Genomic DNA, 12,365 nt, shown 5'->3' with positions numbered 1-12,365 from the left:
CTATAAGAGTCTTTCCAGTCAGACTCAATTTATGTTAAGTGTTTATGGACCCCAGTATGCAGAAATATTAAAATACTCCATCTTCGAATCCGCAAAAATAGCACATTTATTTTACTTTTATTTCCCCCAAACTATCTGGGATTATCATTATGGTTAGTCTGTAAAAGGGAGAGTTGTGGTTACCCATAGAACCCATTTTCCTTCAATACCTACAGGTCAGAGGTCAAGGGTCCCCTTTGAAAATGGCCCTGCTAGTTCTTCCATTTACGGTAATGTAGCTTAACAAGCTAGCTTTAAAAAGGAGCCCGCTACAGCCCCTTGAGGTTGCCCATGCTACCACAGGTTTCACAGGGTTTATTAAAAAAAATGATAAAGTGTTTTTGAGAATCGAAACAGGGTCACAAAACATTATGTTGCAATCCTTAAGTCTTCTTACACAGCTAATAGAAATTAGTATAGGAATGTCCATTTTAAGGTCATTTCTAAGAATGAACATTTTAATATCGGCTTATTTTTAGATTCATTTCCATTAGTAGAAAACTAGGGGACCATAAAATTGACTTCTGTCTCTGTCTGCAGGGTGTAGGAGCTGACCCCCACATCGCCTTGGCTCTGACCCCTGAATCCAAGATGGCCAAAGAGAAGGCAGACGAGCCCTCCTTCCAACTCTTGGACTCTGACGAGATGACCATCAGGATAGGTAGAGCTGGACCTCTCTCAGGCAAGCCTCCCTTCATGTACCCACATCAGCCCTTACTATTATGCGCTGGAATTCAGTGCATAACATGTCATCAAAAAAACAAACAACATACATTCAGTACAGCCGTAGCCACTGTAGTCCCACTTCTTTCAACTCAGGCCCCTGAACACAGTGATGCAGAATACAATTGATAAAGAGGGACTGCACTGGCTACCACTGTAAAATCACTGAGCTTCTCTGATGGCCTCTTTTCACTGTCCTAATTTTTCTGTCTTCCCTTTTCTACTCCTCTGTCCATCTGTAACACTTTTTGGATGTTCTTCTAATTTTGTATGGTTTTTCAATCTGGATAGCTCTTAAGAAATGATCCCCCACATGTTTGCTTGGTTGTGGGAAACTAACTACACATAAATGTAGCCATACTCGTTAAGATTGCTTTCAAGCTTGTATCTTTTGTTGACATAGGCCCTTGCGTCTCCACCTGTATCTTGAGTGACCATTTGTGATCAAATCTGTCTCCCCTGCTCTATATGCAAATACATATACAGCAAACACGTGGCTAAAACAGCAGATATTGCGTCATAAGCTTACAGGAATGTCTGTAGTAATCGCGTACATAATATTTGGGTACATTTTCTGAACCAAAAATACAAGGTTGGTCTAGACAGACAAGGCTGCTATGGGACTCATTTGCAAAGAGTTTCATGCCTCAGAGCAGCCCACTTTACTATTTCATATCTAAGTCCGCTACAGTGCACTCTTCCCTACAACCTTTCATTCACAGTGTATCTTTCTAGAACATAATTTCCAATTCAGTCCAAATAAGTTGTGAAGCCACACAACTTTTGTTTAGTTCATTTTCACAAAATATAAATGTGTGTTGGACCCTTTCAGAGAAGTGAGTTTTGATTGCTCTGGGTTTTTGTCAGACAATGTTGGCTTCTTGTGCATGCACCTTGGCATGCCTTAGCTGGAGGGATCAATGTCCAGTCTTTTAAATTCTGAAAAGACAAGCAATGTCGCAGCCCTTGATATCATTAATTACAGCTGAGAGTATCTAACGTGTTCAATTATTTTATTCTTCTGGCATCATGACCAGCGTCACTTCTACCGTAAAACTGAAAAAAATGCCTTTCACCTAACACGAGGTTGTAAACAAATCCTCTAAATATTACACTGTAACATTATTAAGCAACTCAAAATAATAAGACATGTATATTGACAATAATTAACAAAATAAATGCTGCTCAATTAGCAAAATTCACTTTTTCTAATACCAGAGAATAAAACAGAGAGTAGTTACACTGCATGGGAACATATTTACAGGGTTTTCATTAGAGCGTTAGAGTATTAGAATACTTGGATACTCAGGGAAACTTTACAGACCTGTCCACTTTCAGTGAATACAAATGTTGATACATAACCACATAGTATTAAACAGTGAATAACACTAAAACTATACAACATATTGTGCTAGCTTACATGTATCACAGTAGTTTTGTGAGGCACGTGAGGTCCTCCCATTAAGGTATACAGTTGTCCGGGCTCACCGCAACATGACCGCCTTAGGGCGCACTCACACTGTCCATCCATACAGTGCCCAAGGACGTTTCACGGGTAAAGTCTAGTTCGTTTGGCAAGTACCCAAAGCACGGGGCACGGTACGGATGGACAGTGGGAATGCGCCCTAAATTATCTATTTCTACAATAACTGGACTTCATTCACCAACCGTTCTTCAAAAGAAATGTCTTCTTAAAAACCACTTACGCATGAGAGTCTGCCATTCACCTTCATGTTTTCTTATTTAGGATTTGTTCTCAGGTAAATTTCAGGTACATTTTCTCCATTTAAACAGTTGTATAAAATTTAATGGTTTCCATTTCTTTGTGTGGATTCTTGCACACCGCCCTACCCAGTCTTATTCCCTTTTATGGGGATTGGTGGGTTTACCTGCTCATAAAGATAACTCTAGAATGCAGAAGAATAGAAGTACAAACAATTCAGCAGTTTAAGTCTGAAGAGATTATGTTTTCATTCTGTAAGATAAGAAACAAGGCTAATGTTGTGGTTGTGACGCAGTAAGGCTAAGGAGCTGATAAACACATCATCTTCCAACAGATCGAAGGAAGATTGTAGCATGATGAGCAATTACAAGCTAACCGCACAATACATCTACTTGACAAAAGAGAGCAGCATGGTGTGAAAAGTTATAAAACAAATAAATTCAGAAAATAAATGAAGTTGAAAAATATATTTTAACAACAGAGCTGTTTGGCTGTGTGTGTGTGTCTGTGTGTGTGTGTGGTAGCACTCTGGTACTGTTTGTTTGTGGCAGATGAATCTATGCTGTTTTCTCACCTAAGTGGCTGGTAAAATTTGGGATATGATGACATTTTAATTAATCTCGTGTTCCATTCAGTGTGTTCTTAAAACCATGTTCCTGCTGACTGCCTCTTAGGGCGTGATCACACTATCCTTTTGGCCGCGGCCAAAACCGGTTTTTCAGCTAAAGTCTAGTACCTTTAAGTAGTGTGAGCGCACCCGCTCCGCGCTCAACTGGGGCCAGCTGGGCCGCCACGGCCCGCTTGAAAGAGGTGGGCTTTAGCGGAGCCGTTTGCACATGTACGAGCACGAGCATGCGCATGTGTACGAGCACGAGCACGAGCCCTACGGCAGTAGCGTTATGGCCGCCTGTTTGGACATGTAAATAGAAGGACGGACCATGCGCGGACATTTAACAACAAAAACAATGGCGGTGAAAGGTTCATGTTGGTGTGATGCGGAGGTGGAGTGTTTACTGCAGATTTGGTCGGATGAAAATATTCAAAAGCAGTCGACAAGACGCACAAAAACTCCGAGGTCTATGGAAAGATTTGTAAACAAAGCCACACACACGCGATCAATGCGTGTGAGGTGTTACGGCTTGAAGGCGTATGGACAGCAAGAAGTATTGGCCGAGGCCCTGGTAGTGTGAGTACAAACGGGGCTGGGGCGCGGGGGGGAGAGGGAGGGGGGACAAGTACCCTAAAGTCCGGGTCTCGGTCCGGGAGGATAGTGTGAGCGCGCCCTTACAAACGCTATAATAGCATGATCACACTATCCTTTTGGCCGCGGCCAAAACCGGTTTTTCAGCTAAAGTCTAGTATCTTTAAGTAGTGTGAGCGCACCCGCTCCGCGCTCAACTGCGGCCAGCGGACAGTCCACGGCCCGCTTGAAAGAGGTGGGCTTTAGCGGAGCCGTTTGCACATGTACGAGCACGAGCGTGCGCACGTGTACGAGCACGAGCCCTACGGCAGTAGCGTTATGTCCGCCTGTTCGGACATGTGAATAGGACGGACCATGCGCGGATATTTAACAACAACAACAATGGTGGTGAAAGGTTCACGTTGGTGTGGTGCGGAGGTGGAGTGTTTACTGCAGATTTGGTCGGGTGAAAATATTCAAAAACAGTCGACAAGACGCACAAAAACTCCGATGTCTACGGAAAGATTTGTAAACAAAGCCACACACACGCGATCAATGCGTGTGACGTGTTACGGCGTGATGGCGTATGGACAGCAAGAAGCATTGGCCGAGGCCCAGGCAGTGTGAGTACAAACGGGGCTGGGGCGCGGGGGGGAGAGGGAGGGGGGACAAGTACCCTAAAGTCCGGGTCGTGGTCCGGGAGGACAGTGACAGCAGACCCTTAGGGCGTGATCACACTGTCCATCACGCCGTAACACGTCACACGCATTGATCGCGTGTGTGTGGCTTTGTTTACAAATCTTTCCGTAGACCTCGGAGTTTTTGTGCGTCTTGTCGACTGTTTTTGAATATTTTCATCCGACCAAATCTGCAGTAAACACTCCACCTCCGCACCACACCAACGTGAACCTTTCACCACCATTGTTGTTGTTGTTAAATGTCCGCGCATGGTCCGTCCTTCTATTTACATGTCCAAACAGGCGGACATAACGCTACTGCCGTAGGGCTCGTGCTCGTGCTCGTACACGTGCGCACGCTCGTGCTCGTACATGTGCAAACGGCTCCGCTAAAGCCCACCTCTTTCAAGCGGGCCGTGGCGGCCCAGCTGGCCCCAGTTGAGCGCGGAGCGGGTGCGCTCACACTACTTAAAGGTACTAGACTTTAGCTGAAAGGTAGCTGACCAGGTAGAAAGAGGACAAAAGGAACAATACCCTGGATGGTTATTGTTGCTACATTTCACTGACTTTTAATGAGGAACTATAGACGTACGCAGAGAAGGACACAAGCTCAATAGAACTCTTCCCTTATACGGATTATTTATGGTCTCTTCCTGAACAGTTAGCAAAAAGAAGTTACATTTAAGGCGGGACAAAAAAAAAATCGAACTAATAGAAATCACCACGGGACTTCCACAGTTGATAACTTTCATGAAGACAATTTTTTTGTTTTGTATTACAATATTACTGAAATTGTATGTTTATGCAAATGAGGCATTATCTATTTAAATATATGCTAATTTTCTTACATTTCTAGAGGCCAGGCTCAAATTTTTCAATTCATTTTGTTGACAAAGGTGTTCACAGAGGCAATTGTCTTTTAAGCACTCCATAAATTAGAAAATAGTGTCTACACTCCAAAAATGTTTGAGTGGCATTGAATAATAAATTAACAATCCATCAGTAAAAAGTGAAGATATGAAATGTAAAGTTAAGATATGTATCGTAAAATTCCATATATTTTAATTGGAAAGCAGTATAATGAAATCCTAGGCATCCTATACCGTGCATCATATAGATTTATCCTAAATGAATAGGATATACAGTTACGAGTATATCCTATACACTTCAGAAATCAGAGTGTTGTAAAAATAACACCTAAATATGTCTTTTTTTTCTTTCCACTTGTCTGAAAGGAGCATGTTAAAAATGTTTTTTGTCTGGCCTTAATAGTTGTTTGGCTTTTAAATTTATGCTTTATGCACATATCTACTGTCACAAAATCCACAAAATAACCAGGCTGGGCTTGGTATCGGTGCACAAAAGACCAGCTGACCCACTCTGCCACTCTTTTACGATGATGCTGACACTGCGGCGAGCCTCTCGTGGGTGTTTTGGCAACCCCACTTCTTCTCATTTTACTTGGTATTACTTTTTTTTTTATACTGTTAAAAAATTAAACAATGGTGGAGTTCCTTCCTTGTTACTAAGTCCAAAACAAAAACACAAAATGATCAACCCTTCCGGGATATTCTTGGCATGTCACATACTTATCAACACCTTATCTGACTTGCATGAGAGCAACACTCCTAAGCTGTCAGCATCTGTCAGAGCCCCTTCTGAGTATTTATATGGAGGGCACAGATGGAAAAATTGTAGCATGCAAAAAACTTTTTTTTTTGTCTTGTTGGCTTGAATTATGTAATTATTTTTAACTATTTTTGGCAGCATATATTTTGACGTGTCACAGCAGGAAAAGCACAAGAGGAATAAATGGCATTACTGATGGCTCTGTTCCAATAACGTTACTGAGCCAGCATGCACAAGAGCAAGGCTCTTAAACTTGCACACCAAAATGGAATGGCACCGTCATTGATGTTATAATTACACCTGTCCTTTTCCTGCTGACATGCAGAACTGTCTGTTGTGAGAATATTAATTCATGCAGACACAAGTGACAGTTAAATAGCAGTCTGAGCATAAATGAAAATAGCTCTGAAGACCGAGTTAAATTTGAAATCCTTTGTGACTGTGTTTGCACGTCTGAGTCCTTTTATCTCACTCACTACTCTTCATTCCTGTTATTATCACGGTGACCTCAAATTATTCCTGAGATTTTTCCAATGATGATAATGGCATTTTTACTTTAAAATCTCAGGGGCGTTTTGGTTGACCAGTGATGTCAGGTAGAGCCGCTGAATGTTAGATCTGAAGAAAACACTGAGAAATCTTGAGTTTCCTTGATGTTATTTTCAGGGACAGTTGGCAGCTGGGGTTAAGGAAGAGAGAAACAAACTTGAAACCTTGAATCCCTGCTTAATATTTACAGTGATGGTACATTTCCTGCAGCTCTGAAGTCCACAGATTGGATATACTGTATATTTCAGACTGGCCTCTAAGATCAGTTACAAATTCATTGCATTCCTGTGGCTCGCCTGAGGGTATCCAAAGAGAGTCCGCCAACAGTAAATTAAAAAGAGGGCATATATATATGCCCTATATATATATATATATATATATATATATATATATATATATATATATATATATATATATACTGTATATCAGTGGCGATTTCAGTGGGGATTGCTCTAATACTGCAAGGGAAGCTCAGCTTCCCCTAAAAAGTGGTGAAATATGTACTGCTGAGTGTACATTTCATTGACTTGTGAATGTTCTCATTCGTCCAGGTCATCGTTATCCTCAAAGCAATTTCAGTCAAAAACAACTGGACTGGTTGTTTGTCTAGGAAGACGTTTCACCTCTCATCCAAGAGGCTTCATCAGTTCATGTACGCATCTGACCAGGCTGGGACTGGTCCAACTAACTGGTGTGGAGATCCAGGTATTTAACCTCTCACAAGGCCGATGATGTCACTGAAACCCTTTGTGCTCCAAGTGCCCACGCCCGTCGTTAGAGTGACAGTCGGTGGTGGGCAGTTGGTTTCGACGTCGTTAGTGCTCTATTGAGTCTGAACGACAGTTGTTGGGGTCACCCGGGCCATGTGTGAACAGTTGTCCTTTGAGGTTAGATTGTTGAATCTCCTGGGAAGGGATGAAAGGGCGGCATTGTAAATTGGAGATAAGTGGTGTCTCAGACCCCCTCCTCTGTTTAGCGATGGTTTCTCCACTTTTACATAGATGGCTTCTTTTACTCCTCTTTCAAACCATCTGTCCTCTCTGTCCAAGATTTGGACATTGCTGTCATCAAAGGAGTGGGCTTTCTCCTTGAGGTGTAAGTGGACAGCCGAGTCCAGGCCTGAGGAGTTAGCTCTCCTGTGTTGGGCTTATATGGACTCCCAAAAATCCATAAAGAAGGGGCCCCGCTCAGGCCCATTGTCAGCAGCATAAACTCGGTCACTTATAACATTGCCAAGCATGTTGCCAATATTCTGGCGCCATTGGTGGGAAACACCCCACGCCACATCCAAAACTCCATGGACTTTGTGAACAAAGTCCGAGACCTAAAAATGGATCCAGATGAAACCATGGTGTCCTACGATGTGACTTCCTTGTTCACCTGTATTCCAACCATGGAGGCCTTGGCCACGGTAAGAGAGCGGCTCACACAGGACATTTCCTTACAAAACCGAACAAATCTCAAACCAGACCACATTTGCCAACTTCTGGATTTGTGCCTGAATACCACATATTTCCAGTTTAATGGCATTTTTTACAGACAGAAACACGGCTGTGCCATGGGTTCACCAGTATCCCCTATTGTGGCAAATCTGTACATGGAGGAGGTAGAGGGCAAGGCGTTGAACTCCTTTAAAGGAGTAACCCCAAGCCATTGGTTCAGATATGTGGACGACACATGGGTTAAGATCAAATCCAAAGAGGTGCAAACTTTTACTGAACATATCAACTCAGTGGACAGAAACATCAAGTTCACCAGAGAGGAAGTTAAAGACAACAGCTTGCCCTTCTTGGACTGTGACGTCCATATGGAGAATGACAGGAGCCTCCACATAGGGGTATACAGAAAACCCACTCACACGGATCAATATCTACTTTTCGACTCTCACCACCCTTTGGAACACAAGCTTGGCGTTATCAGAACACTGCAGCACAGAGCTGATAACGTACCCACTAGCTCACAGGCTCAAGGGGAAGAACGCAAGCACCTGAGAGGCGCCCTCACAACTTGTGGCTACCCCAGCTGGACCTTTGTTAAAACGGCAGCTGCCTCCAGAAAGAAAACCAAAGTGGTTGAGAAAGAAAAAGATAACAGGAGAAACAACATAGTCATCCCATATGTGGCTGGGGTATCGGAGAAACTCAGGAGGATTTTCAACAAACACTGCATCCCTGTGTACTTCAAACCCGGTAACACACTTAGACAGAGACTAGTACATCCGAAGGACAGAACACCACACCACCACAAAAGCAACCTGGTTTATGCTGTCCAATGCAACGAGGAATGCAAAGATCTTTACATTGGAGAAACAAAACAACCACTGCATAAACGCATGGCCCAACACAGGAGAGCTAACTCCTCAGGCCTGGACTCGGCTGTCCACTTACACCTCAAGGAGAAAGCCCACTTCTTTGATGACAGCAATGTCCAAATCTTGGACAGAGAGGACAGATGGTTTGAAAGAGGAGTAAAAGAAGCCATCTATGTAAAAGTGGAGAAACCATCGCTAAACAGAGGAGGGGGTCTGAGACACCACTTATCTCCAATTTACAATGCCGCCCTTTCATCCCTTCCCAGGAGATTCAACAATCTAACCTCAAAGGACAACTGTTCACACATGGCCCGGGTGACCCCAACAACTGTCGTTCAGACTCAATAGAGCACTAACGACGTCGAAACCAACTGCCCACCACCGACTGTCACTCTAACGACGGGCGTGGGCACTTGGAGCACAAAGGGTTTCAGTGACATCATCGGCCTTGTGAGAGGTTAAATACCTGGATCTCCACACCAGTTAGTTGGACCAGTCCCAGCCTGGTCAGATGCGTACATGAACTGATGAAGCCTCTTGGATGAGAGGTGAAACGTCTTCCTAGACAAACAACCAGTCCGGTTTTTGACTGAAATTGCTTTGAGGATTTCATTGACTAAATACGCGCTAGAAAGCCTTCATCTTTTGTTCAGAATCAGCTCCTTATAACAGGTAACCGGCGCAACTTCCTTGTCATTCATCCCCACAGCTCCACAGCGCTTTACACAGTCGGACTCTCAGCTTCTACTGAAGTCAATGTGGAAGCGTTGAGCGGCTTGTTCCACTGCAGAGAAACTAGACCCTTATTGGATAAATGCTGGGCTTTGCTCTGCCCATCGGACGCTCAGCGTCTCTAGGGGTCTATGGGACAGTGGGCTGGCCCGGACGCTCGGCTTCTGCATGATGATTGGCTGAGCTGTCTAAGGTGGAATCTTTCTTTGATTGACAGCTAAAAGAGCGAATCAGAGCGAACGCAGTAATCCAGAACAAAGCAGTGAATCAGGGAAATAAAATGGTATTTTCTCTGTTTCATCTCTATATAAGTGCAGCTGTAGTGCGTATCTCACGATCTCTGTCCTCATTTACATTTTATTATGCGATAAATTACATTCAGCTATGAAAAAAAGCCTGAAAGGTGGAGGTCAGAACGGAAGTACAGAGAGGCGTTGCTATGGAGATGATACACTGTCTTGTCTCGTCGCATTGGTCTGAATGGGCAGGTTTCAGAACGTTGCAAACCTGCACGTTGCAAGTTGTTGCAAGTTTCAACTTGTTTTGTTGCAAATCTTTGGTCTGAACTGAACTTTAGAACTCAAATATCCGCCCACTGAACCCATTGGTTCATTTCTCTCGGGTTGCGTCCTGTGCATCAGTATTAGGGGCCGGGCAAGAACCCGTGCAATGAGCAATGTTCCGCACTGAGTGCAAAAATAAATTGCGATTAATTGCATTGTATTTTTTGTTGTGTTTTTTTTTCTGTAATTAATGAATCGTAATTAACTCGTTAAAGTTCCAGCCCTAATACAGTGTTTCCCCTACCATTATGTCAGGGGGGCGCTGCACCCCCCAACGGCACCTCCCGCCCCCTTGAACATCAATTTAAGTTTCTTTAATTGTATTTTCTACATAGCGTCAGATCACAACAGAAGTCATTTAAGGATGCCTAAACTAGAGATTGATCTTCCCAGACGTTGTCCATCTTTGCGAGGCTTTCTCACACACTTACTTGTTATGCAAATGAACACATCCTGAAACTGCAATCACACTCATACTATTCCCTCTCTATTTTCCAGTGTCTTTCAGAAATGTTCTTTTTTTGAGGGGTGAGGGATGTTTCTACCTAAAAAATATTCAAGATGATTGGTGGTTGGTCTCCCTTTCCAATCTAAAAATACTACTACTTGATTCATTTTGGGGTTATTCCATCCTGTCCTTTCAAGTGCCCTCTTGGTTTCAAAGGCCTCTCTGTGAAACAGCATTCACTGCCTTCTCAGCCATCACAGAAGATATACAAAAAAAGTATCCAAGATGTGTGGTATATGAATGTGGTTGGTATGTATTGCCTCTTTTTTTGAAAAAAAAAAAAAAGAAAGACATAGCAGCTTAAAACTAAAAAATTTAATTGCATTTTCATTGCTGAGACACCTGTTCAAAGTACTAATGGATTTTCTTTTAGAAAAGAGCACAATCGATGAAACAGAGAGACTATAAAACATGATTTGAATTCCTATTGTTAAAGAAAGTAAGTTACTCCTGAAGCAGAAACTAAAAAATATATGCCCAATGATGAGATCATACAAGTTTTAACAACATCCACACCTTCAATATATTTATTTATATATATACAGATGCATTTAAATGTATAGTTAATTTAACATTTGTAGATGTGGATTGAGATGTCAAATTATTTCTGGTACGTATTCTGGTACGTCTCAAACCCCTCAGCAGCTTGATATCTTACGGACCAACCATTAATCTCACATTGGGGAAGGTTAAAGATGATGACCGAGATGAAATATGAATCAAAATTATGATACTGTATTGCCTACGTCTCACCTAAAAGGTTTTTAGAAACAAATTTGAATGAACTCTTAAGCTGAAATTTTAAAGAAAATTTGTAACTTGGCTGTCAATTTTTTTCCTCCTTAGAAATACACCGCCTCAACTTGCATGTGTCGCTACGTCATATCATTACTCTGATTAGTTGTATGTCTGCATCAGATGCATTTTGTTCTGCCTGGTTGGTAATACCCCTTGAAAATGGAAAGAATAATTCACATTTGAAAAATAAGTCTGGTGATGCCAGGCTAGGTTTCATTTGGTCCTCCTCAGCTAGAAGTGGGTGATTTGGAGTAAGTTGATATTTCAGTCATTATTTTGGTATCTATACATGATAGTGTTAAGTAAAATTCCATTGAAACAAATGTGTAGCTAGTGTTTTATTGAAGCATAGACACAGTTTATTCTATGCCTTTACAAGCGATGCAGCCTGTTTAATAGAACAGTGCGTTGCCTCCTGCGGCTCTCCGGGTATTTGAAGTGGCAAGAAGCTCCTTGTAAGCATGTACCAACTCCTCAAAGAAGCATGTATTCATGAGTACACACATATGCATGCACAAAACGATGCCAGTTCCTTCTAATACTTAATGCATGGCGTCCTAAATAATTCAGTCAGAAATAAGAGGAATCAAAGTGTGCCTTATGGCGTTCTGTTTATTTAGGTCTTCAGACTGAATTTTAGAATATATTATAAAATGAAAAATTGGATTAGATCTGAATTTCTCAGTGCATTCTAAGCAGCAAACATACTGTGTAGAATATGAACCTCCATATTTACATTACTAGGTGCGCCACCTAACTTAATTGAATAATTCATTTTTTCTTTTTTATCTTTATCTTCAGGCCTTAGGGCAAAAATGCAGCCGACTACATGACCTATCTTTTATAATAAGGAGTATGTGATGCCATAGTTGTGTTCAGAGGTAAAACTTAATGCATTTTACCAACCACATCCTACTGTATGTCTCTTTGTTA

At 42.2% G+C, this 12,365-nt stretch overlaps 1 protein-coding gene across 1 annotated transcript in view; it reads left to right on the top strand.

The window, feature by feature from the left end:
* slc39a11 (solute carrier family 39, member 11) overlaps positions 1–12,365 on the top strand; it is a 139,321-nt gene that overhangs the window by 74,901 nt on the left and 52,055 nt on the right. Inside the window, exon 5 of the mRNA XM_083932884.1 lies at positions 580–700. Within this exon, the coding sequence (XP_083789010.1) occupies positions 580–700 (121 nt within the window). The remainder of the gene's footprint in view (positions 1–579; positions 701–12,365) is intronic.

The sequence above is a fragment of the Echiichthys vipera genome (genome assembly GCF_963691815.1).
Source record: "Echiichthys vipera genome assembly, chromosome: 18".
NCBI classification, from domain to species: Eukaryota; Metazoa; Chordata; class Actinopteri; order Perciformes; family Trachinidae; genus Echiichthys; species Echiichthys vipera.
The sequence above is the reverse complement of the archived record's forward strand: the minus strand, read 5'-3'. Positions and strand labels throughout refer to the sequence as shown.